Source organism: Pongo pygmaeus, chromosome 1, assembly GCF_028885625.2.
Source record: "Pongo pygmaeus isolate AG05252 chromosome 1, NHGRI_mPonPyg2-v2.0_pri, whole genome shotgun sequence".
NCBI classification, from domain to species: domain Eukaryota; kingdom Metazoa; phylum Chordata; class Mammalia; order Primates; family Hominidae; genus Pongo; species Pongo pygmaeus.
The window spans coordinates 191,014,835-191,041,280 of record NC_072373.2 but is presented as its reverse complement, the minus strand read 5'-3'; the positions used below and the strand labels follow the sequence as shown (position 1 = coordinate 191,041,280).

General features: G+C 51.4%; 1 protein-coding gene and 1 long non-coding RNA gene across 2 annotated transcripts in view; one reads left to right on the top strand and one right to left on the bottom strand.

Annotated features, from left to right (window-relative positions):
- Positions 1-19,625, top strand: part of LOC129039781 (uncharacterized) — a 30,851-nt gene extending 11,226 nt beyond the window's left edge. The window contains exons 3-4 of the long non-coding RNA XR_008503484.1: positions 15,086-15,297; positions 19,386-19,625. This is a non-coding gene — a long non-coding RNA (uncharacterized LOC129039781). The remainder of the gene's footprint in view (positions 1-15,085; positions 15,298-19,385) is intronic.
- NT5C1A (5'-nucleotidase, cytosolic IA) lies at positions 251-21,404 on the bottom strand. Its single transcript, XM_054493642.1, has 6 exons — positions 20,952-21,404; positions 15,122-15,289; positions 14,574-14,703; positions 12,311-12,433; positions 10,085-10,269; positions 251-8,489 (listed from the first exon to the last, which is right to left on the bottom strand). Exons 1-6 carry the CDS (start codon positions 21,084-21,086, stop codon positions 8,124-8,126), a joined length of 1,107 nt encoding a protein of 368 aa, XP_054349617.1. The 5' UTR covers positions 21,087-21,404; the 3' UTR covers positions 251-8,123.
- Positions 21,405-26,446: the final 5,042 nt, after the last annotated feature.

The window sequence follows — 26,446 nt, the reverse complement described above, 5'->3', positions numbered from 1 at the left end:
ACACCGAGTCCATGTGAGGAGCCCTGTTGTGGGAAGCTTGCCTTCTGATGGTTTTGGGCTGCTGTCCATTGCGGAATCTCCCCTCAGGGTGGTCTTCATGTGGTGGGACAGATTCTACAGAAAGACCCCGGCACTAATGGATGAATCGGGTCCCAGGCCTCTTCATTACCTACATCACCATTAGCATTTCATGAGGGGCCATATGCCAGTTTGTGAATACAATTGTGGGGAAAAAACAAGACAATGTAAGTTGATTAAAAACCTCTCCATTTATTTGAATGGCTTTTAAGAAGCAGAAGCACATGTGGTAAAATTAAGGTATAGGACATGCATGAGAAGTGACAGGGACCCACACTGGCAAGCACTGAGCACTCTTTATCATGTGACCAGGTAAATGCTACAAAGAGCCAGACAGGTCTGGATCGATGGGGTGTGCTACTAGCAGGCCAAAGAGGGCAAAGCTGGGAGAAGTAGAAGCAGTCTTATCCCCAGACAAGGGAAGTCACGAAGATGAAGAAACACATGCTCTAACCATTTACGGAGGCACTTAGGTTTATCATAACAAGCAACCCAGAGAGGTTGGGTGATGAGGAAGACTGAGGCAGCAAATGCTATCAAAGCAAAGGGCTTCTGACAGGTAGATACAAGCACATTATGCATACAGGTTTCATTTTTCATCGTGTTCTATATCGGAGGTTATTGAGATGCTCTTAAGTAGAAACCAGAAGTTAAGTATATGTGCGCTATTACATTAATAAAGAAGTTTGTAGGCCGAGTGTGGTGGCTCACGCCTGTAATCCCAGCACTTTGGGAGGCAGAGGCTGGCGGATCACCTGAGGTCAGGAGTTCGAGAGCAGCCTGACCAATATGGTGAAACCCCATCTCTACTAAAAATACAAAAAATTAGCTGGGCATGGTGGCGGGCACCTGTAATCCCAGCTACTCAGGAAGCTGAGGCAGGAGAATTCCTTGACCCCAGGAGGCGGAGGTTGCAGTGAGCCAAGATTGTGCCACTGCACTCCAGCCTGAGTGACAGAGCAAGACTCCATCTCAAAAAAAAAAAAAAAAAAAAAAGTTTGTACATATGCAGTTTTGAACACACTAAGGCTGAGCTAGGTCATCTCTGAGGTCTCTTAAAGATCCATCACTGAGAATATGAGTGTAATATCCTCAGACTCTCAGTGACTTGGGTCTTAAAAACCCAAGTCTCTGGGCCTGGGCCAGTGGATACAAACTGGAGATTCAAGGGCCGGATCTCGCCTACAGAATGTTTTATTTGGCCCGGATGGTGTTTTCTAAATTCAAAATAGTTGCCAACATTTAAAAGTCCAGATTCCCAGCTTCTTTTCAAAAATGGGGTGGACTATCCGGCAACCTCAGGCCACACTCCCATGTGGCAGCAACCATAGCAGACCACAGTGTTCTCCATTCTCAGTGAAGACCTGGCTTAATCCTCTCCACTCATTTATGTTTCCTGCCTCGCCCCTGTAGGCATTGGGGTTTGTGACCCCGGCCCAGGCATCCAGTCTAGGGTGACCTCAGTGATTTTCTTGGTGGCTTATTGGTGGCAGTTAGCTACAAGACTAGCCTTGAGGCCTTTACCCTAATTCTGTGGCAGATGGCCATGAAGGCATATATTCACCCACAGGCCAGGAGTGTGGGAGTCAGTGACCCCAGTCTTCACAGCTTTGGTTTGCCTTACAGAGGCTTTCACTTTGCAAAGATGAGTAACTGAAAAGTTCCCAGCCACATTTCACTTTTATAAATGGAATTCCAAAGGCCTCTAGGGGATGGCCCATCAGGGAGATACTTCCCAATTAAGGTCAATGGTAAGTCACTTCTGGGCCACATTAGAACACTCAAGCAGAGGCAGGAATCTTTGTCTAGGTTGGGCAGGGCTGGTGGGGGGGAAGGAAGGCAACTTTCCTAGCCATGGCCATGAGATGACCAGGGCATCTGTATACAGTTGGCAGGTTGTGCAGGTGTCTAAGAGGTACCACCCATGTCACAGTACCAATGGCGCCCTCTAGATTTTTGCAGTGCACAATCTGCCCAACTGGACATGTTGGCCTTGGCACTGTTAGGGGGAGGGAAGAAACAAATGGAGATGATGAGGCAGGTGTAGTCAAAAGGGTTGTCCTTACACAGATTCTACCACTTCCTTCCCAAGGCTCAGGAGTAGGGGTAGGAGGCAGAGGGTTAGGGGCCAAGACTTTCTTGGCCAGAGGTTGGGGGCTGGTCTCGGTGGCCCCCAAGCTGCACATACGCAAATGCCCATGTTATGATGGAAATGGGTACAACTATCCTAGGGCTGGCCATCAGTATGTGGGTCCCAGGACACTCAGTTAACAGAGATAACCATCTGTACACATAGTGAGTACACACACACACACAGAGTCATTGGCTGAGATATCTGGCCCATTACACACACCCACATAAATACACGTACGTGTACGATTTTTATCCTGCTGCACAAACTTTTATGTGTGCATCCATACACACGATCACAGTAATTGCCGGCAAGAGCAATCGGCTCGTCACTCGGGCATGTTTAGCAAACATTTCCAGAGCACCTGAAGTCCTTTTTGGCTGGCTAGAGCTAACCGTGGGGAGAGTCCAGCACAGCACTAAGTCAGAGGGAGAGAAAAGTAAATCAGTGGGTAGAATCACTTGACTACTGCCAGCAGCTGCGTGCCAGCCTGCAGTGCCACCTACTGGCAGAAAGGAGGTGGTTTTGTGTTTTGCTTTAAGACTAGATAAAACCCATGATCCGGGAAGCCGCCAGCCACACGATGCTATTCATCCACCTCCTTGTGTTCTACTCGAGTCAGGTGAGACTCTGACATCCTCAGAGTTGTGTCATATCCTCAGAGGATGAACATTCTGGGCCTTGCATGCCTCCTGGATAGCAAAACCCAACGCCAATAGGGATGGCAAAATAAGTTTCATCTTTCACACCAGCTCCAGCCCACTGGTAGTGGCTGCCTGGAATGCTGGGTAGAGAAAGATTCTGAGACCCAGTCTGGGCTTGGTGGAGAAGAGTATCATGATGGCATAGCGACAGCAATGATGGCTGTAGATGGGGCGTCTTACATACTGTCTGTTCTTGCAGTGGATCCTGGAAGCCTGGTAAATCTCTAAATTTGCAGAGTCCTAGAATTCTCCTGATCCACAATTCCATTATGAGGGGTATTTGTGTTTATTGCTCACATGCCTTCATGCCACAAGAAGCTGCCATTCCAGCTGTTACAGGAGTTTTCTCTCTCACTTGATCAGTAACTTCTGAACCGGCTAAAGTCCTCACGGGACCCTCTTCACGACGGACTTGTTCTTGCTTTCACAGAAAGTACACGGATGACCTTGTTGGCTCAGAGCTGCTGAAATCAACACTGGGCACTTCAGTCTATCCAAAACTCATGTTTAGCTAATGTCCATCCACCTACTAGGCTCATCATTGCCTAAGAGGCCCCATGAGGAAATGAGTTGGGAATACAAAGCCATGCTGGACAGCCAGCTGGGCTCATCCCCAGCCAAGGGCCCTGCTCCTGCCCTCTCACTCATCAGCTTGGCAGAGCACACTCAAGTCAAATCAGTGCATCAACAAAACTGCAAATTACCATGCCATGGGTCGCTTGAAAATAGTCAAAACTTGGAATCTTCAGATGGGCATGGAGCCCCATGTCCCTTCCCTTCGGCAGTGGAGCCAACCTCCGCCCACAGATGCATAGGTGGATGTGACCTGGCTCATCCCACTGAGGCGTCAGCCAGGCTGTCTGCCTTAGCCCAGGGGTCCGCACATTTTTCTGTAAAGGGCCAGATGATAAATATTTTTGGCTTGCGGCCTCTGTTGCAACAATTCAACTCTGCTGTTGCAGTGTGAAATCAGCCATAAACATATGTAAACACATGGGCATGGCTATGTTCCAATCAAAGTTTCTTTTCTTTATCTTTTTTTTAGTTTGAGACAGAGTCTCACCCTGTTGCCAGGCTGGAGTGCAGTGGCATGATCTCAGTTCACTGCAACCTCCACCTCCCGGGTTCAAGCGGTCCTCGTGCCTCAGCCTCCCGAGTAGCTGGGACTACAGGCATGCACCACCATGCCCAGCTAATTTTTGTATTTTTAGTAAAGACGGGGTTTCATCATGTTGGGCAGGATGATCTCGATCTCCTGACCTTGTGATCCACCCGCCTCGGCCTCCCAAAGTGCTGGGATTACAGGCATGAGCCACCGTGCCTGGCCCCAGTCAAAGTTTCTTCACAAAAACAGGTGATGGGTCAGATTTGGCCCGTGGGCCCAGAGTTTGCCAAACTCTGCATTAGCCCAAAGCAGGGGTCTTCACACTGGGTTTCTCAGAACTTGGGATTGTTTGGAAGTGCTTCCGGGGGTTCACAAATGTTTGGCTCTAATTTAAATTATTTGTAGCTGTTTAGGAAGCTATAATAAAAACACCCACTCAAATGTATTCCAGCATTTCGCCATGCAGGAAATCAACATGTTAACTGTCGGGTAAGTAAACTCCTTTAGTGAAGACCTCAGAATGGAGCTTCTCTGGCTATCTCCATGCATATGTATGAGCAGTATGACAAAATGGTTGAAAACCTAGGTCCTAGAATCAGATGGACATGAGTTTGAGTCCCAGCACTGCCACTTACTAGTTCTATGGCTTTGGGCAAGTTACTTTACCTCCCTAAACCAGCATGGCCAGGACACCACAAAACAGAGTAGACACTGGCCATAGTGCCGCTGCAGCCTCCTAGAGGCTGCATTGTGGGAAAATGGAGCGCTCACAGTGGAAAGGTCAGCTGAGGCCATGAAGAGACATTCAGGGGACTCAGCGCAGCATTATTTACCAACTGCTATGGAGGTATTTCAAGATTTTAGTCATCAGTTTGGCTGTACTGGTGCACACCAATTGAGTGTCATTATAATGCCAAATCCATCTTGGCTTTGAACTTCTTGCTAGTTTCTATTTTTTTCTGGCACATTCTGATATATCCCCACTACTCTGATTGGGCTCTCAGATAGAAGAGGGGGATGTTTTGCAACTGGCTGAGCAGTCTCAGTGCTTAGTAACAGGGCTTCCATTTTTCTGCTAAGCAGCAGTCCCATTGGCTGTGGCATTTTGCTGGCAGGCATCTCCTGGAACCAGTGTTCTGCAGGGCTTGTTGGGGAAGTGGTGCTCTCAGCTAAAGGGGTCCAGTGTTTCAGAAGCCGTGGCTGCTCCGCCTCAGTGCTGCATTCTCTGGTTAGGCCTGGGGCTTTGGTGTTCACCTGGCTTTTTAATTTCCTGGTGAACAACACACAATGTTCCTCATCCCTGGGCACCTCCTCACCTCTAAGACAATCAGAAGGCCCGTGTAACTGCTACTTAAGACTGCCCCTCAGATTTCTGGCTTTTTATTCCCGTGACTGAAAGCTTTTTTCCAGGCCTGAGATGCTCATTTGTGATTTCAATAATAGAATTTAGACTCTTAGTGTTTCTCCATTGCCCAGAGCTGTCTGTGTCTATTAATGATGGCTCCAGTGAAATCCATGGCTTTTACTGCACCTTATCTTTCTGCTTCCAGCATCATATTTTCCTACTTCCTGAGAGACGTGGAATCATCAGTGGTGTTCATCACCAGGCCCTGGGGGCAAGACCACACAGGTCCTAGAATCCCTGCAGTTTATCTTAATTAGGTGACATCTGGTGTCGTCCCCAGTGCACAGGTCCACCCTGGTCAGGCAGCCTGTTGCCATGCTGTGAGCCTGGGCTGTGCCCGGCCTTGTAGGCTTCTTGCAGTCGCTGGTTCTGTGAGCCCTGGAGGCTCTTCCACGGGGTGATTCTGACTCCTGGGAGTGAGAAGGAGAGGGCCTTTCTGTGGTTCAGCCAAGAACAAAGGAGACTCAGGGGCTGAGCTCCCTCCTTCACTTCTTTTTTGTTTCCTTGAGGTTGTTCTTGGCCCTCACAGTACTTCTGTCTAGGCTTGGAGCTCTGGAGGTAGAGACACAACCCGGGTCTTCTGCCCCAAGGCCTCCTCTGTTAGCCAGAAGGATCCTGGCTGTGCAGTGGAAATGACCTCGTGCAAAGACATTATCATATGCCCTTCTAGGGGCAATAATGCCAGTGTCCCCTGATAAAGCAGTCACTGTGGGTGTCTGTCCCAGTCACTCCACACAGCCATACCCTTCCTCCCTGGGACCAGCCTCATGGAGACCTCTGACAATGACAGCAAAAGCCCAGCCCAGCCTTTCTCTTCTGGCCCAAATCGTTGCTCATTTTGAGAACCACCTCTGCCTTCTCACTTTGTTCTCCTTCCTGGAATATCTTTCTGCATCTCTTACCCTGCCCCACACTGCACAGAACCTGTGCCCATTCAGACCCTGAGCTGAGTCCCCAGAAGGACAAAGATCAAAAACCCCAGGGTGCTCTCCTTCCCTATTTCCTGCCACCACACCTCCAGGCTTCTGCCCCTCTCATGATACTTTTGGTTATCTTTACAAAGTGCTTGCTCATGACTAGGATTCCTCCTAGAAGCCTGGCAATCAGTCCACACACAGATGTCTGCTCACCCCTTCTGTCTTCCTGGGGACCAGCCATTGGTGCTTCCACCCTCCCTCCGGAGACAGCCAGGGATGCTCAGCAAAGGAGGAGGCTGACTCATCAAGCGGTGAGAGTTCTCTGAAAGTGGTGAAGAAGGGGCCGCAGGGGCTCCTGCAAATGTGGAGGATCCGCTGATGCATTTCATGGGGAGGTCATCTCATCCTGGAAGCCCTTGCTCAGCATCCACTGATGGAGAGCTCATTACCTCCAAAGGCAGCTCTGACTGGCCTTCCACTCACAATCCCATAGCTGGAGAATTTTGCTAGTGCACATTTCAGCTCCTTCCTCTCCAAGCGTCACTGTCTCAGTACCTTCTGTCTCACACCAGACCTCCTGACACTTCCCACTTCATCCCAGGCAGCACCTCACCCTCTGGCTCAGCCTGGACAACCGCCTACCTCAGCCACTGCACTTTCTTCCCCTAGAATTGGGGCCACAACAGTAGACACCCATGCTCTGTCCCGTTCCCCACCAGCAGAGCTGCTCAACAGGATGCAATGACTGGGGGAGTGAGGGTGGTGGAAGTGAGGGTCTTGGCAGGCAAGAGCAACTGAACTTTGGCTCAAAGCAAGAGCAAAGGAAACACTGAGCAGGCAGCTACTAATGCTCCTTCCCGGGAAGAGCCTGCAGTGCCCCCTGCTGGCTGGAGGAGAGTTCGTATGCATGTCCAATTCACTCCCCTTGCTTCCTGGGCTGAGCCCTGATGACCATACAGGTTAGAGAATCACAGGAGCAGATAGGTCATCTTGTCCAGTGGTTTCAAAATGTGTAAAATTATAGATAGAGTTGCTGGGGGCGATTTTGCATTTTGTCCATTTGACAAAGGCCTCTGAGCTGAGGGGACACATGGGGGCTGAAATCCAGCCTCTATCCTGCTAACTAAGCTGTGTACCCCAGCATGGGACTGGGTCAGGCCAGAGGAAGGGATGTCTTTTTGTTCTTCATTCACCTAGACAGTGTCCTTTTGTGATTTGCACAAAAGTGCCATACATACCAGCAGCAGCGCTGACAAAGAATGCTTCCTTCTAAGAGGGCGATCTTAAAGAACCAAGCTTCTTTGGCTAAAAGGGAGCTTGAAAACCGCCCAAAAGATGGGGAAACTGGGGCCCATGAAGGGGAGGGATTACTCAAAGTCATGCAGTTAATACCAGGACAGAGCTTAGAAGCCAGATCCACTCTCTCCCATAGCAGTGTTCTTTACACCACATTGAGCTAGTTTTCATCCTAAGTCACTTTTGAGAAATCCTGGCTTCTCTGACCCTCCCTCTCTCAGACCCATTAACTTCCCCCGTGAAATCCAGCTATTCTGCACAGTCCTACTGTCCTACTCAGGATCATGGCACAGAATTTGCCCCAAAGGAGGGATGTTGAGAATGCCAGTCCCGTCTGCATAATTTCCTACAAGTACATCACTCATAGGGATGAGGGCAGACAGGCAGAAGGACAGAACAGTGAGAAACTAGAGGGATCTACCAGAGGAGGTGTCGAAGTATGTCAGGGAGCCTGGAGCAATGTGGATCAGTAAAGCTGGTGGTTCAGCTACTGTGCAGATGGGGCCTGCTTTGCAGGTGCAGTCCGCCGGGGTGTCTGTGCCACGCCATAAGGCACATGGGCAGCCACAGTACCCATCTCCTGAGCTCCAGCCACATGGAACATCTGGTCATCAAAGAAGATGTGTGGGCGGATCTTCTCGAGGAGGGGGCCCTTGGGCGCTCCAGCGAGGAACAAGGCTTCATCTGTCTCCAGGCCCCAGCTGCGCAGGGTCTTGAGAGCCCGGGCCCCGGAACTGGCTGCACTGCGTGCTGTCACCAAGTAGGTACGAATTGGGCACTCCAGCCGCAGGCCTTTGGAGTAGAATTTCTTCTGCAACCTACCCAGTGCCTCCAGAAAGCCCTTTAAGGGGCCCTATGAGAAGGCAAGGGGAACATTGTTAGCTCTACCACCTCCTAAATATTTGCCCCCTACTCTCCCTAAAGCACTAGTGTCTTGTTTGGTGTGGAAAACTTCAGGATCCCTAAATCTTTCAGATAGTTCTGCTTATGCCTGCTTAGGCTACTGTGTGCACCAGTGGGGCTCTAGTCAGGGGATCTGTGTTATTGTATATTGGTGCTGGGTCAGGATAACTATCAGGGCAACTGTTGATATGTATCATCCATCCATATGCACATCAAGGTATACAGATGTCTGTCCTGAAGGTCTGTAAGTGTCGCCTTCGATGCCCATCAACAGGGGGGATATTAAAACTACTTAGTAACTATGGCATGGGCACCCTCCAATCAGAATGGACTCCAGCTATAAACAGCTGGAGAAGATGGACCAATGTGTAACTGTTGAGTATCAACCGTGCCCATCTGGCACCCAGGTGGCTCAGGGTGTCATCCTCAAGCTCTCTAGGGTCAAGGAAAGAATTTATTCTCTACAGTGCCCAGAACAGTGAAGCTTCCTGAGGATGTGAGAATAAAAAAACAGACGACGATGAAGAAAACTGCTTATTTCCAAAGCAGCTAGAAATAAACAAAAGTGGGCTCCTCGTCTTGGAGACCTCTCGCTTGCTAGGTAAACTGGAATAAGCAGTGGTCTCCTGGGCCTCTGCTTACCACTTAGTAGGAAAACTCTCCTGCCCTGGATTCCCAAGGATTTCAGAGGCAACTCGCAAGAACAGACGTGAACTGAATATTTAGGAGCCACAACTGAAGCCTGCTGAGCTCTTGGAGAGAGGGGCTCTGAGATTATTGAGCACCCAGGTTTTTGTTAAAAGCTCAAATAAGAGCTCCCAGCAGAGCTGGAGAATCCCAACAGCCCCAACTCCAGGGAATTTCCACCAAGCTCTAGGGTATATTCTGTTCTGAGAGACACTGAGCAGTTTGAGGGTAAGTGAGGGTCCCTGTGCCCCCAGCCAAGGGATGGATGGCAGGAGATGTCCCAAAGCAAATGGTCTGCCCCAGATGCCACACCCAGCTGGATCTCCCTACCCCAATGAGGCACTCCAGTCCAGCAATTCCTTTCCTCCTGTTTCCAGTGAGGGAAACAGACTTCTTAAGAGGGTGGGCATGCCCTCAGAGGGGTGGGGGATCTCAGGGAGCAAGTGAGGGTTCCAGAGAGAGAATGGGAGCTTCAGAGAGACAGGATGAGGCCTTTAGAGCAGGGCAGGGACTTCAGAGAAGAGGTGGGAACATAAAGAATGGGGACGTCAGGGAGCAAAGGAGACCTCAGAAATGGGGATTTGAGCTGCAGAGTGGGTATGGGCTTAGAGAGAGGCTTAGATAGAGAATGGAGGCTTCAAAGGAGGGTTGGGACTTCAGTGAGGGGATATGGGATCAACAAAGCAGGTGGAAGCTCATTGATGGGGGGCCAGTGGTCACGTGAGAGGGTCGAGGGGACCAGGCTGGAATCTGGGCTGAGCCTGGGGTTTGTTTGCTTCTGGGCTGGGAGTGCAGGCCAAGGGCAGGTCTGGGGAGCTGCCTTGTTCCTCTCAGGGTTTCTGGGTCTATGGGGAGCACCTGAGCCAGAGGTTTGTTCTCGTGGGCCTTCTCATGCTCGAAGAATCGGTCCAGCCCGTGGGCCTTGACGATGCGCTCCGACTCGTCCGAGAAGAGCACAGCGTCCCCATCGAAGGCCACGCGCAGCTGACTCTGGGACACAACCACGTCCCTGCTGGGGCTGAAGATGGTGGCAGCTGCGATCCCTAGGCAGAGAGAGGCAAGCATTGTCTGCCTTCAGGCTGGGCAGTAGGGCTGGAGTGGGCTATCTTAGGCTATCCTTGCCCCACCTGACTCATACAGGACTCAGGGCAAGGCTGATGAAAACTAATATTTAAAACTTGTAAAAACTGGTAGTGCATGGATCCTGGCCAAGAAGAGAGCAGTAGCAGTGGCTCTGAAGCAGATCTCTAGGGCCTTTGCCTTGCCAGGTTACCCTGTTGGTTATTGCTTTGTGGAAAAGTCTGGGAGGAGTCCCGGGGAGCAGGAGGGCACTCAGGACTCAGGGCAGGAACTATTTACCAACCAGGGTGAAGGAATTTCAGTACTTTAACACCTAGTAAGATCATGCTGCTGTGGACCAGCCAAACATGCGTCCCATCGGCCACTGCCTTCCTGCCAGGGGTGCCTCACAGCCCCTGATGTAGACCTACAGTGGGGCTGGGAAGGAGCCCCAACCCTGGCTTGGCCTCAGCCACTCCCTCACCATTGGTTCTAGCAAGTCACTCACCTTCTCTGGACCACTGTAAAATTAAGGGCCTCTCAGCTCTGGGGCTGAGACCACAGGCCACAATCAGGTGAGGTGAGTACGTGCACCCTCAGTCTACAGCCACAATGACACCCAGGTATGCCCTGCTGGCGGCTGTTCAGGGTTCCAAAAAACAACCTAAGTGGTCCTGGGAGACAGCACAAGTGATGGCTAGTTGTGTGCACAGACTCTGCAACCCTGGGCTCCTCCAGGGGTCCAAGGATGCCTCTCAGGGGTTCAGGCTCCAGGCTAGAGCTGCACTAGATGGCAGAGAGCCAGTGCTGGGAGGCTGGAGACCTGGGTAGCTGGCCGAGCTCATTCCCTAGTCTCCATCTTTTCAAAGATCACTTCAGCCCAACTCTTTTGAGAACTGAGGATCACAGAGGCTGGGCTTAGGTGAGCTTTGGGAGGAGTGAGCAGTGCTACCTGCACACAACTTCACTAGCCTGAGGATGCTACAAGCAGGGCCAGTGCCAGGCATCAAGCCAGGCACCTTCTCAGCTCTGCCAGCACTGGAATCAAGATGACCCAGAACCACCCCTACCCTCAGTAGGGCCTCTCCGTGGACCATTCTCCTGCTCCCTAGCCTGAGGTCAAGTTACAAACACACAGAGGCACACCTACATGCCAGTGCCAAGGCCCTAACCAGAGGGTGTGACATCTGTCTAGAGAAATGGCTCCTGGTTCCTGGTTAAAGAAAGCCTCTAGGAGCTCCCAAGCAGCTCAGGGGAGTGAGTTATCAGAGGGAGAGAGGCCAGGCTTCCAAGCAGGAGACAACATGAAAGAGGAAGAGAAAAGTGAATATATTGTTGGTTGATAAAGAAACTTGCCACTAGTGTTCAGCCTAAGGAACCCTCTCAGGCAGCTGGCCAGTCCTTGCTCCTCTATGGGCCTGTTTTCTCTCATGTGCAATAGGATACACACCTCATTGGGAGGATTGAGACTGTGGATACCACCCAAAACTGCCCCTTGAAAGAACACATAGGGGGACATTCTCTGTCAGTACTTGCATCTGGGTCTCCTAAACTCCCCTAAGCACTGGCCAGCCCAGCTGCTGGAGATGCTGGCCATTCCCCAGACCCCACCACTCAGGCTTTCAGGCTGGACTAGATATGAATCCTCCTTCCCATTGGCCCAGGGCAGGGCAGAGGCTGCCTATGGTCCTACAGGAATCAGAACTCCTGACTTGGAGGAATCATAGAAGAAAGTAGCTTTCTGGGCTGTAGAGAGGGTTTCCATGGAAACAGAAGGCTGGGTGATGCTGAGAAGTAAACGCATCCATGACACAGTAGGGCCAGAGGTAGGAAGATGGAATGGGTAGGGCCTTGCTTTCAGAATTTATAGGACAGATTATAAGAATTAAGGAAAGTATTGCGCAGCCTTGCCTTCTAGTTACCATGGCAACTCCCAGCACCTGCTCGGAACTTTAGGACCAGGCCTCCCCCCTCAGGGACCCCTTTGCTGCACTCCCCATATTCTCCCTCCTCACTTAGACTTACCCTCATCAATGGCTTCTCGCACTTTTTCTGCATCGGCTGACAAGTAGAGGTTGGTGTGATAGGCCTTGAGGTAGCATATCGGGCTGTTCCCACCTGTCATGCAGAACCTCTCGATGAACAGGTCTGGGAAGGAGGTAGAGGACCCAGGTGAGGCCAGGGTCAACCCTGGGCTTCAGGGCAGTCTCTCTGTGCCCAGTGGACGCCATCCTAGTTCTGGGTGTGGTACGGCAGCACAGCGTGTCTCTGTGTAATTTTAGGCCAGTGTTCCCCTCTGAGCCCCTCCATCCTTCATGAAATGAGGACGATCACATCTCTAGAGCAATTGCCCAGCTCACAGGGACATCCTCTTGTCAAGGAATCACAGTGCTACATGCCTGTGAGACCCCGCCTCCTGGCTATAGCTGATTGGATAAGAGCAGACACCTGACCCAAGCTGGGCCAATCTGATTACCTAGGCTGCCAATCCGCTGGTCCCCATGACTGCAAAGGTTGTAAAGTTATTTGTTGGTTGATAAACGGCTGCTGCTCTGAGCCCATTAAGTTACCCGTCACTCTCGCAGCCCCTTACCCAGGACCTCTGTCCTCTCCAGAGTAAGGCGGTAATGCCTGGTATGGCAGGGGTCCTTCAGGGCCCTGCTTCAGCACTACAGGGAAAGTCTGTCCTGATTACGCAGTGTGTATGTCACACAGGTGGTTAAATATTTTTACTATCAACCCTGCTCCCAAGAATTTGAAATTAGGATTTAAAAATGCCAACTAGACTCTCTTGGTTGCTAAAAACCAGGCCTGGTAAATCTATAAATATAAGTGTATTAGGTGTATTCTTTTTCTTTTTCTTTCTTTCTTTTTTTCTTTTCTTTCTTTTTTTTTTTATTGAGACAGAGTCTCGCTCTGTCGCCCAGGCTGGAGTACAGTGGCGCGATCTCGGCTTACTGCAAGCTCTGCCTCCCGGGTTCACGCTATTCTCCTGCCTCAGCCTCCGGAGTAGCTGAGACCACAGGCCCCACCACCACGCCCGACTAAATTTGTTTGTATTTTTAGTAGAGACGCGGTTTCACCGTGTTAGCCATCCGATCTCCTGACCTCGTGATCCCCCGCCTCGGCCTCCCAAAGTGCTGGGATCACAGGCGTGAGCCACCGCGCCTGGCCAGGTGTATTATTTTTCTGTCTCTCTCTCTCCCCAAAGTGGATTTCTCTTCCTTTCCTCCCCTCCCCTCCCCTCCCCTCCCCTCCCCCCCCTCCCGTCCCCTCTCCTCTCCTTTCCATCTCACTCTGTCACCAGGCTGGAGTGCAGTGGGGTGATCTCGGCTCATTGCAACCTCTGCCTCCCGGGTTCAAGTGATTCTCATACTTCAGCCTCCCGAGTAGCTGGGATTACAGGTGTGCACCACCACGCCAGGTTAATTTTTGTATTTTTAGTAGAGACAGGGTTTCACCATGTTAGGCTGGTTTTGAACTCCTGACCTCAAGTGTTCTACCTGCCCTGGCCTCCCAAAGTGCTGGGATTACAGGAGTGAGCCACCGCGCCTGGCCCGCTTTTCTTGAATATGGTTTTTATTTAGGAAAAGCAGACAAATCCAATTCAGGGGAGAGAGGGAAAAAAAAAGAGCAAACTTGCTAGAGAAGCATAAATAAAGGTTCATGGGGCCTGAAGAAAAGAAGAGCCGGGAGAGATTTCTAGTACTTGGATTCAGGCCTTTGTAGGCCCAAATTTATTTCCTGCCCTCTGAAAGACACCCCTGTAACCTAATATGAAATTCTCCTGGGCTTAAGCTAGCTCTGGAGGGTCTATTATTTTTAACCTTGAGTTTAGAATAAGACACAAAGCCCTTTCACTCTGACAGCTGCACCTGATTCTCCCAGCAACCTTGTGAGGCCTGTTAGCCCCATCACAGTTATAGAAACTGAGGCAGGGAGGCAGTAACTGTCCCACCTAATCACACTCAGAGTGGGGTGTGCTGGAGCTGGCTTGGACTGGCTTGCAAGAGCCCACAGTTAAGCATTCAGAAATTTTTTGAGCCATTTGTGTTGTTCAACCACTGATAGCTTGAAACCAGTCCTGGTGGAAATATTTACACCCTGAAAACTAGCAACACTACAAGTCAGGGTTTTGTTTGTTTGTTTAAAGAGCGAATTTACCAGCACACACTGGGCTTGGGGTTCTGGTCAGTACAACTCCATCCTGCAGAGGTGTGGCCCCATCCCTGGGGGATCTGGTAGGGGTGTCCCAGGGCAAACCCCCCATCCTCATGCTCATGCTCACCATAGTGGTTGATACTGTTGATGAGGCGGACACCCACTTGAGCATGGTTGTTGGTCATGAGGACAATGTCGAAGACGTCCTCACTATCGGGGTACAGCTCCCGCAGCCGCCTGTTCACGGCCTCCAGAGCCTAGAAAGGAGAGGGTACCCCCCAGCTTAGACCCCCAAGGATTGATACCTGAAGTTGGTGGCCAAGGATCCAATGAGGGGAGGTGAGGAGCCACGCTTGGGATGAGATAAGTGCGCATGAACTACCTTCTCCTAATGCAAGTTGCTTACCAGTCAGGGGTACCTCGCTAGAGAGAGTCGGGGCTGAAATCCAGCCTGCATTCCACTCACCAAGCTGGTTACCAGGCGTGGGGCTGCATTTGTCCAGAGGGTGGACGAATTTTCTTCCCAAAAGACTCTGTCACCTAGTCAAGCTGTGTACCTGTGTGGTTACATCTGCCCAGAGGGGCCCTTTTTCCTTACTCAAATACTCACGGGAGTGCTTTTTTCTAATCCCCACAAAGGTGCTGTATGAGCTAGTGGTGGAACTGCTCCCTCACCTTCACGAAAGGGAAGGCTGGCCCGGGACTGAAGGGCTCGTTCTCATGTTCCAGCTGGTAGCGCACGTACTCCTCCACGCCCTGCTCCGTGTAGATCCGCTGCTCCTCGTCCATGCGAAACAAGGCTCGGGAGGACACAGCAATGGTGACTGCATTCTGAGGCTTGGGCTACAGAGGTATGGGAGAAGGGGTTGTCACTCAGATGACTGCCCCTGAGGCAGGCTCACATGTGTGAGTCTCCCTGGGTAGTGGGGACATGGAGAAGACCCAGACCCAGTCTCTACCTAAAGAGGCCCAGCCTTGAGCAGATGTGGACTTAGGTCAGGACCCCATCTATGACAGACCCAGATGGGGTTTGAGAGAGGTGCTGGCTCCCTTGCTGGAAGCACAATCTGATGGAGGGATGGCCATGCCCTTGGGAGTTTGCAATCTAGTCAGGCATCTGGACACAAGAAAAAGTGAAGCCAATGTATGTGGCCAAAGTATGACTGATGCTGGAGATGATCTCAGATGGTTTCCATTGTAAAATAAGAGCTGCATGCCCTTAGGAAGAAATGATGCCCATAAATATGACAATTTATATAAAAAATGTATCTCCAGCCCAGATCTGTCTCCTGAGCTCCAGATTCATACATCCATCTAACTGCCCCAGTTGACTAACAGCCTCTCAAAGTTAACATTCCCAAGGCTGAATTCCCATCATCTTCTCTCCTCCCAAACCTGATCCCTTCTCCCTGTAACTCACAGCAAGGCTTAGAACCACTATCCACTCATTACTGAAGCAGAAGCTGGGAAGTCAGCCTCAACTCCCTTCCTCATCAATTGATCACCGAAATGAGTCAACTCCACTAGAATCCACCCACTTCTTTCGTTCAGGCCATCATCATCTGTCACATTCTGTAATCTGTCATTCATGCTGCTGTTAGGGGATTTTTCTAAAGTTCAGATCTGACCACAGCCCCCCTCTTTAGTGGTGCACACTATTCTCAGAATATGGCTGGCAGCCTCTAGTGTGGAAATAGCCCTTCACAACAGACCCCTACTTCTCTTTCCATTCCCCTCTTCCCATCCCCCAGCTTTGCCCCATCTGGGCTTTCTCACATCAGGGCATACTTTCCCCCTCTTTTTTTTTTTCTGAGATGGAGTTTCACTCTTGCTGCCCAGGCTGGAGTGCAGTGGCGTGATCTCGGCTCACTGCAACCTCCGCCTCTCAGGTTCGAGCAATTGTCCTGCCTCAGCCTCCTAAGTAGCTGGGACTACAGGCACCCGCCACCCCAGACAGCAGCTGGACCTTTATAGTCCCTAGGGAGGATCAGAATATGAGTGCCCAAGGGATTTATAGATACCCAGAGAATCTCACCACATCTCTGTGTCCTGAGCAGTCCTGGGGTCATGATTCCCACTTTACAAATTAAAAATGAGGGGCTCAAATTGCGGTCAAAGCTCATAAATGCACCTTGCATTCTCGCCTCTCCTGATCACCTGTGGGTCATGTACTCAACCCCATTGCTTCTTCCTGGGGTCAGTCCTGGGCTCCAATCAGTTGACGACATTGAGTGGTCACCATCTGAGAGACACTGTGGTGGACGTGGCAGGAAGCAACACAAGTGTGATCCCTGTCCCCACAGAGCTCATGATCCAACCCCAAGACAGAGGCCAATCCCATCTTTTAAAAGAGCACTGTCCAATGGAACTTTCTATGATAATGGAAATATTCCATAATCTGTGCTGTCCCTGTGGCTATGGAACAATTTGAAATGTGACTAATGAGACTGAGGAACTGAATTTTAGATTTTACTTCATTTAAATGAACTTAAATAGCTATATGTGGCTAGTGGTTAATGCAGCTATAGAACCTTATAATAGGAGTGGAAGAAAAAAGAGTTCCCCAAGGTCATGTGGTAGACCTCAGTTTGCATCTGACTTTTAACCCCAACCAAGATGGTGTATGTGGCCAGCAAGGTCTGTGTAAGGCAGTGGCAGGACAGGTGCTTCTTCTTGGAGGTTCAACCCAAATACCTTTCTCAGTTGCTGACTACCACCATATGTGTGTCCTAAGGGTGGGGTTGGTGATGGAGTGGGGAGACCCACTCTCATAAACCCTGGAAGCCTGGAGGCCTTTGGAACAGGAGCTGAGCTTGCTCCACCCACTGGGCTTACTGCCCCAGGGACAGGGCCATCACCCCTCTAAGGACAGAGTCAGCTGCCCTCCCAGCCCCATTTAGGCAGGTTCCCAAGCCTGCCACTCCAGCCCTGGCAGCCAGCCAAGGTCTCACTCCTCACTTTCTGTCCCACAGTCCCTGCCAGACTGCCAAGTCCTGGGCTCCCTCTGGCTGAGCTACCCAGACAGACCCCAATCCATCCCGCCCCTGGTTGTTGCAAGAAAAATGTCCTGGTTGCATTGGCCCCAAGAGTCCTCTGCTTCTCTCTTTTCCAGATAGGGAAACAGGCCCAAAAAGGGGCAGAGTATTACTCTAGGTCAAGGCAGAGCAAGATGAGATCTCAAGTCTCTGGCCTCTAGCCTGGCCTCTATCCACACTGCAGTACCCTTGCTATTCCTCTCCTCAACAGTTCCCAGAAGATTCTATCCCTTGCTACTTCCGCCTTCCCTGGAAACATCTCCCCCAGCCTTCACTTTCCAGATTTGGAAGAAATGATCAGGGCGTGCCCACAAACTGAGGTTTCTAACGGCAGGTCTCTGTTTCCCGTCAGAATGGGGGTCCCAAGGGCAGGACTCTGCATCCCCACTTAGACTGCTGTGACACAGTACAAGTGAGGTGGAGTCTAAGATCCCAGAGGCCATGGCTGTGTAAGAAATATGGATCCCAGCTGGGACTGATGAATGACCTGTCCAGGCTCCAGGTGGAGCTGAAGGAGCAGGTGAAATGGGCTGGCCAGAGATAGGGACAAGTTGTGGACGTAGAGACCCTCCTGGGCCTGGCTGCAGAGGTGGCCGTGTGTTGGCAGGGGCATCTAGGAACAGTTCCTCCAGAGAGCAGAAAGAAGCCCTGATCTCAGACTGGGAATTGGGTCAGAGTGACTCAAGGGCTCAGTCTGGGAGCTCGGAGCTCCAGGAAACCAGGGTCCTGGCAGCTCTCTTTGCCTTCCAGGGTCAGGCTGATGGCTCCGGCTAGGGGATGGGAATGGAAGAATAACAGAGGGCAGCCCACCCCCACCTGGACTGCCTGAGGAGCTCCCATTTAGGCTAACGTAATTCTGCCTATTGGGTCCAAGATAGAAACATAGGCAAAAAGCTGTTATTCCTAGTAGGACTTTGAGAGGGAAGGGCTGCTGAAGGAGAGAGGGACAGGAGAGTTCTGGATTGAAGAAGTGCTCTGACCCCATGAGGTGAGGGCCTCCAACAGGCCTTCAGGCGTTAAATATTTTACTCAGGCCCCTGGGAATGAGAATTAGCCCAGGCCAGGCCATGATGGGGCCCATGAGGCCTAGAGCCCCCAAAATAGCCTGTGGGAAGAGGGGCTTCTGCAGGAAGGAATAGGAGCTGGGAAGCCTCCAGGCTTCTTGCCTCCCAGAGAACCATGAGAGTCAGGGGCTGACCCAGGGGTCGTGACTGACAACTGGGCCTGAGCTCTGGTGCCTGGGGAGGAAATGGATTTTGAGCACTGATGCTTTCACTACCCCAGTCCCCAGTCTCCATCCCTTTCTCTGCATCACTCAGGCCACAGCACTGACATTCATCCAGCTTCCTCTTCAGAGAGGCACCAGCCTTCTCACTGGTGGGTTTGCTGCCGGACTCACCCTTTTCAATCCATCCCAGAGTGATCTTTCTAAAATAAAAATGGGACCCAGTTAATCCCCTGATGAAAAATCCTGTAATAGCTCCATAATGGTATTCATATGTTTTTTTAAATGTAGGCTGACCTTTTATTTAAATGAATTCAAATAAACTTTGAATTCAATATGTAAGCCAGATATTATCATATGTCTCATACCATATGGTACCAGATATAACATATATAATTGGTGTATATTTATTTTACAGATTCAAATGCATTACATTTATTTATTTATTATAAAGTCAACCAATGAAAACAACACAGTTGTTTGCATGACAACAAATTTGAAACTAGAGGCTAGAATGCCAGTGCAGACTTAAGCTTCAGCATCCGGCCAAGTTGTTGCTGTGTTTGTATTTGTACAGTATTGTGAAAGTCCTGATTCAGACCAATAAGTGGTTGGAAATGCTAAAAGGTTTTTTTGTTTTGTTTTGTTTTGTTTTGTTTTGTTTTGTTTTAAACTACAGGCCTTACAATCTCAAGATGCTCTTTGATGAAACAGATCACAGGGGAAGCCTTATTCTGAGGTTTGCTTAAAAAAAAATCTGTGGCCTTCAAGCTGCTAAAATGTCCACCTGATACATTAGAGTGAGTTGGGTTTTATTACACATTTTTAATTGTTTAAAACATAGTCTGAAGAAGAAAGAAAATAAATTGGATTCACATGTGTGCAGACTCCCTGAAACATGGGGCTTGGGGAAGCTAGTTTGGAAATCCCTGACCCCCTTGAGTAAGGTCCAGACTCCTTAACATGATCCCCAAGGCCCTCTGTGGGCTCTTTCACATCCCTCCAGCTCTTCTTCCAACAATCTTGCATTCTTCATTCAGTACTTATTCAGGAACACAGTCCTGAGCTTCAGAGACATTTGCATGACTTTTGCCTGTCTTGTTTCCCTCTTTCTCGGAAACTCCACCTACTCAGGCTTTAAGATCAGGATACCTGCCACTTCTACAAAGCTTTCCCCAGTGTGATATCACTACTCCACTCCCCGCCAACTCCCCCAGGCTCTCATCTCCGGAGCCTCCATCATTGTGCAGTGAGCTCCTGAGGCAGGTACTCAGCTTAGTTAATTGTTCAATCCCCACTCTAGAGCACAGCTTGGAGGTGCTAAGTGAATGATTGCTGATAGGGTGGACCTCTTGGGGAAGGGTTCTTGAAGGGAAGCAGCAAGTTGCTTTAAGATCAAGCTGGAGTTCTTCGGAGGACCGCTGTGGGCCAACCTCTATTCTCAGTTCTCTCCTCAAGCTCTGAGATCTGGGAAGCTGGAGACAGCAAGGCCCAGGGGCAGACCAGGGCATCATCAACTTGTTTGATGGGGGAGAGGAGAGAGCTCCTCTGTGAGGTCCCAGACGGTTGACACCACCACAGGGTCGTGGGGATGTTAATGCCCACTGCAAGGGGAGCAGAACCCGAGCTTGGGGGCAGAGTCCAGCGCTGGGAGCCTGGGGCCAGGGGCGCCGATCGCCCCCCAGCGCAGAGTGTGGATCCCAGTGCCTGGAGAGAGCAGCTCCCTTTCCTTAGGACGTGGGGAGTGCACTGCCCCCAGCCCAGGGCCCAGGACCCAGAGCCAGACCCCAAACGCAGAGTCTCAGGTCCGGAGCCGATGCCCAGATGGCGGAGACCGGAGCGCACAGCCAGGTCTCCGAGCGCACTCGGGTTCCCGAGTCTGGTTACCCGCGCCTGGGGCGCTTCTGCAAGCGCTGCCGACCCGCTTCGCCAACAAGTGCAATCCGCGCTCCCCGGCGGCCCGAGTGGGGGCGGGGGGAGCTGGGGCTGCGGGCCTCTAGCTGGGCCCCGATGACAGCATGGGGGAGGCGGATCCTGGCGTGGAACCCGAGTCCCGGTAAAAAATACACCAGAGCAGAGCTCCCAAAATAAACCCGAGCCCGAGCCAGCTGCAGGGCGCATTCTGGGGCTGAGGAGCTGCGTCCCCTCCCAGAGGGGCGTCACGGGTCCCTTCCCAAGAGACTTATGACCCCTCCTCCGGGGTAACCCTTCCCCCGTCCCTCGCATACCCGTGCATTGCTTTTACCGATTTGGGTTTCTTCTTGGGCGCGAGGTTGTCGTAGAAAATCTTGGCTTCCTCCCAGACCGGGGCCGCAGAGGTCTCCGCTCCTGGCCCGGGCTCGCGGGGCTCCTGGGGCTCCCGGGGCTCCCCAGGTTCCATGCTCCGGCTCTGACCCGGCCCAGCCAGAGCAGGCGGCGGCGTAGACGCGGAGCTGGCTGGGGCTGGGCTGCAGGAGGGACGCCAGTCCCGGCGAGGGAAGGGGGCGGGCAGCGGCGAGGAGGCTGTGCGTGTGAGCTGGGCTCCCCGCCCGCCGGGCGGGGGGAGGTCACACTCGCCCTCTCGGTCGCCCGTGTGTCGCTGCCGCTGCTGCTGCTACTGCTGTACGGTATGAGGGATAGCTGGGCTCTCCTTCCCCGACCGACCCACGCCCGAAGCCGGTTGGGTGGTGAGGGGGGCTCTCTGGCTCTCTGGGTTTGTGGGCTGCAGCGGATTGGGGATTGCGAAAATGATGTTCTTCGCAGGCGCTGAAGTGCGCGGAGAGAGAAGAGGCCTGACAACTTTTTTTTTCCCCAGGATAGTGATCCCCAAAGGAGAAAATGAAAAGCTAGCCGCTCCCCTCCCAAAAGCTAGCCGCCCATCTTTCCTTTAGGAGCCAGGACCCTGGGATCCTGACGATGTCCCCTTCCCTCCGAAGCCAGTCCATCCGGCAGACGGGCAGGAGGTGATGCATGGATAGCTCCGACCTCTAGCAGAAGCCTGCTCCCAGCGGGAGCTCAGTGAAGGGCCCAACCCGGCAGCTCCTCCACACCACCTAGGAGGTGCCCTTGAAGTCCATGTCGAGACCAGGCTCGGGTGGTCTCAGGTCGAGACCTTGGCCTGGGGTGGGCACCCAGGCCAGAGAGACTCCCAGGGACTCAACCCGAATTCTTGCTGGCCCTTTGGTGGTCAGCAGGGGGCGCGCATTCCCAGGCCCCCACCTGCCCAGCTTGGGGTGATTCGTTATAGGCCATGAAGGGGCTGGATAGAGGGAGGGCAGAAGAGGGGCCTCGGAACTACCATCCTGGAATTCCAGGGTGTTGTCCCCCTTGATGCAGAGCTCTGTACTAGTCTCAGGGTGCAGACGCAAATGTCACCCATCCCAAGGCACAGGCCAGGAAGCAGACAAGTAGCCTCTCTCAGAGGTGTGCGCGGGTGGGTGGGAGAAGCAGGAGAAAACACTGGCTTAGCTAGGAGCACCTCTGACTGGGGAGGTGAGGGGGCTACAGAATGGAGTGATCCCCTCAGCCTCCACCAGGTCCTGGGAGGAACAAACCAACCCTTGTGTGGGAGGAAGGGAAAAATCATAATAAAATGTTAGGATTGGGGGAAGTGTGTTTAGACTTACTTCTAGAAGATTGTTTCCAGAGATGGCCCAAAAACCTCTTCCATTCTGCCTGTCTTTTGGCAATGTGACTTTGACATTCCTTCCGTTCAGAGGTGGAGTCCAGTCTGAGCTGGCCCTGTGACTTGCTTTGACCAATTGAACGGAATAGAAGTGGTGCTCTGTGGTTTCCAAGCTTACGTCTTAAGAGGACTTGCAGATTCCATTTTTGCCCTCTTGGGAGCCAGCTACTATGTAAAGAAGTCTGGACTATCCTGCTGGAAAGGCCACATAGTGAGACAGATAGGACCTGGAGGATAAAAAGCTAGCGACAGCCCAGGTGACTATAGGCACAATTGGCAGACAAGTGAATGAGTCCATCCTGGCTGTCCCAGCCCCAGCTCAGCTCCCAGTGGAGTGCAGCTATGTGGGTGACGCCAGCCAACACAACATGAAGCAGTAAAACCTTCCAGCTGAGCCCAGCCAACTCACAGAATCATCAAAAATAATAAATTGTTGTTTCAGGCACCAAGTTTTGGGGCAGCTTGTTACACTGCAATAAATAATTGAAACTCTAGGAATGAGGTCAATTATTCTTAGGTGCCTCATGGAGGAGAATGATGAAGTCACTCAGGAAGAATGCATAGAGTGGTTACTTGGATGGAGGTAAGCACTTCACACAAAAGTGAGCCACCCTCATGCTGTCCAGCGGCCTTTAATCTGTGTGATTGGCTTGAAAAGATGACCTGGGCCAAGCAGATTTCTCTTTCTCAGGAGTTTGGAATTGGGAAACGGGCTGGGCAGTCAACCATTGGCATAGAAGCTGAGGATGTTATAAAATACAGTTGGCTCCCAAGAGACCTGGGTGAGCCTCAGCAGACTGCGGTTATATGCAAAGTAAAGCTCAGCGCAGGTGGAAACTCTCTGAGCAGAATGAGATGAGCAGCAGATCAAGATGGGAAAGGATGTGCAGAGAGCAGCACATGAGAGAAACCATGCTGTCCTGAGACGGAGCCGCCTCTGGTCCTGACGGCTTCCCAAGTTCTAGCTAAGGCCTGGCTCTGGTGCCCATCTCTACACTTTCATGAGATTCTCCACATTGTTTCAACAAATGCTCCCCAAAAGGAAATCTGGTGGCTAGTGGTTTTGCTTGAGTAGCCACTTTTCCCGGCCTCTCTTTCTAATAAAAAGCCCTGCCTCCCTAGTTTTCTGGTCAAGAAGTACCAGACCTGGTACTGAGACCTGTAACTGAGACCTGACCAGTGGTGGAGCCCTGTGTCCCTGGACACAGGGATGAGCATGTGACCCCAGCTGAGACACTCTTCACTCTTATTTAGGGCTTCTGGGAGATTTGGCTCTTTTTCTCTGAGGTTGTTAATTTGGGGCAATGTGAGCTGGGAACCCATTTGGCAGGTGAAAGAACATGAAAAAAGCACATCTGGAAGGACAATGGTGCTACAGAGAGAGAAGCAGAAGGAGGAAGGGAGAGAGGATGCAACGGAGTTTCTGGACCCAGCCATGCCTGAACTTCCCAATTACATGAGCCAATAAGCCTCCCTTTTTGCTTAAGCTTGTGTGAGTTGGATTTAGTGCACTTGCAACCAAAAGTCCCAACTAATCCATTCCCCTTTACTCACCCTGCCATGAGTAGGCACTGTTCCTTGCCATCAAGGAATCCTGCCTAGACTCCTGGTTCAGTCCCTTTAAGAACTTTCCCCGGGCTGGGCGTGGTGGCTCACTCCTGTAATCCCAGTACTTTGGGAGGCTGAGGTGGGCGGATCACAAGGTCAGGAGTTCAAGACCAGCCTGACCAACATGGTGAAACCCCATCTCTACAAAAAATTCAAAAATTAAAACTGGGTGTGGTGGGGTGCGCCTGTAATCCCAGCTACTCAGGAGACTGAGGCAGGAGAATCGCTTGAACCCAGGAGGCAGAGGTTGCAGTGAGCTGAGATCGTGCCAATGCATGCCAGCCTGGGTGACAGAGAGAGAGTCTGTCTTAAAAAAAAAAAAAAAAAAAAAAAGAACTTTCCCCAGATCCTTCTTTGGAAGGATTAGAGAACTTGATCCTTAACTGTTCTTTCCACCCTTCCAGGCTTCTGGCCATGCTCTCTGGCTTGCCTGTCACTTGCTAATAGCTGGCTGGGTGCAGGGCTTCCCTGGCTCAGGGTTTTTGGACTCCAGCCAGGACTTTGCCTCCAGGTCCAGCTCTTCGCCTCCAGGTCCAGCACTTCTTCAGATGAATAAGCTGGGAACAGACCCCGTAGGGCATGACTCCAGGAGCCCCACACCTGGCTGCTCCCTTGGAGAGCCCTGCTCCAGCATGCCTGGCCCTGTTGGCTAATGTTTAGTAAGACCGGGGGCAGATGCCACCTCCTCCATGAAGCCATGGCTGCCCTTTGCACTTTACCTATTCCTCACCTCTCCCCAGTCAGGTAAGATGCTTCCTTCTCTGAAGCTCAGAGCTCATGGGTTTTTTGTTTTTGTTTTTGTTTTTTTGAGACAGAGTCTCACACTGTCGCCCAGGCTGGAGTGCAGTGGCGCGATCTTGGCTCACTGCAAGCTCTGCCTCCCGGGTTCACGCCATTCTCCTGCCTCAGCCTCCTGAGTAGCTGGGACTACAGGCACCCGCCACCATGCCCAGCTAATTTTTTTGTATTTTTAGTAGAGACGGGGTTTCACCGTATTAGCCAGGATGGTCTCGATCTCCTGACCTCATGATCCACCCGCCTCGGCCTCCCAAAGTGCTGGGATTACAGATGTGAGCCACCGCGCCTAGCCAGTTTTTTTTTTTAAATCTCTTTTCACATTCTGACTTGGATTCACTCCCGTGGCTGAGAAGGCACAACAAGCAGTGGCCTTGATGTTAGGAGACCTGAGATCAAGTCCCAGCTTTACCATTTTCTGGGCCTTTGTTTCCTTGTCTTTAAAAAAAAAAAAAATGGCATGGCGGGGCACGGTGGCTCACGCCTGTAATCCCAGAACTTTGGGAGACCGAGGCAGATGGATCACCTCAGGTCAGCAGTTCGCGACCAGCCTGACCAACATGGAGAAATCCCATCTCTACTAAAAATACAAAATTAGCCGGGCATGGTGGCGCATGCCTGTAATCCCAGCTACTCAGGAGGCTGAGGCAGGAGAATCGCTTGAACCTGGGAGGCTGAGGTTGCGGTGGGCCGAGATTGTGCCATTGCACTCCAGCCTGGGCAACAAGAGCGAAACTCCGTCTCAAAAAAAAAAAAAAAAAAAAAGAAAGAAAGAAAAGAAAAATAAAAAAAAAAGGAGACTTAAATGTGTGCTTGGCTCAGCCAACAGCAGATCACATGGGAAGTGTTTGTTGACTGTGAGGGACTGTGTACATGTGAAGGGCCAATTGTTGGAGAGTTGGGAGGGCTTCATAGAGGAGGAGATAATTGAGACAGGGCAATGGGTGACCCAGGGAGGAGCAATGGCTTGTGCACAACACAAAAGCATAAGGGACCCCTTAGGAAATGGGGGCCATTCAGGATGGCTTAGTGCAGGGTGCAGGATGAAAAGTGAAAGAAAAAAAAACCTTCTGAGGTCGGCTGGTGCCAGATCATACAGGACCTGGAGGGATATTTAAGGAGCAAATCATACAGAGAGGCAAGGGGAGACTTTGAAGAGCTGACGTGGTTAGATTTGTGCTTTAGGAAGGTCACTGTGGCTTCTTAGTGGCAGCAAGATGGGGCAGAGGGCAAGGCTGAAAGTAGGAGGTGGACTAATTTGGCTGGGTTAGAGATTATGAGGGCCTAAGTGGGTAGTTTTTTGGGAGAAGGCAACCCAGGACCTGTGTGCCCAAAGTAGACAGGGGACAGGACTTCCCATCCCCCAGCGTGGCCTCAGCTGGGAATAGCAGCCCCAAGTTCTCAGGATTCTGAGTCACCTCCTTAGTTAGGTTCATGGTTGCCCTGAGGCCAGGTCAGCCTGCTTCCTCTGTCCTAATTGCTTCCTGCCAAGGGAGCTGGCCACCTCCAAGTGTCCTTGACGCAACCCTTGTAGAAGCAATTGAGCATTTCAGGAGAAGGCAGGCAGCTCCAGCCACCACTGCCCCCAACTCTCTGCAGGGAACAGTGCTTCTTGGACTGTCAGGGGACATTCTGAGAGGAACACTTCACCACCAACTCCCACCCCAACCCTT

Excerpts from the sequence above, each read along its gene's own strand:
- NT5C1A (XM_054493642.1), bottom strand. The coding sequence starts at position 21,086 with ATGGAACCTGGGGAGCCCCGGGAGCCCCAGGAGCCCCGCGAGCCCGGG. Across the intron at positions 15,290-20,951 it reads CCAAGAAGAAACCCAAATCG|CCCAAGCCTCAGAATGCAGT; the intron begins GTAAAAGCAATG and ends ATACCTCTGTAG. Across the intron at positions 10,270-12,310 it reads GCGAGAAGCCATTGATGAGG|GGATCGCAGCTGCCACCATC; the intron begins GTAAGTCTAAGT and ends CTCTCTGCCTAG.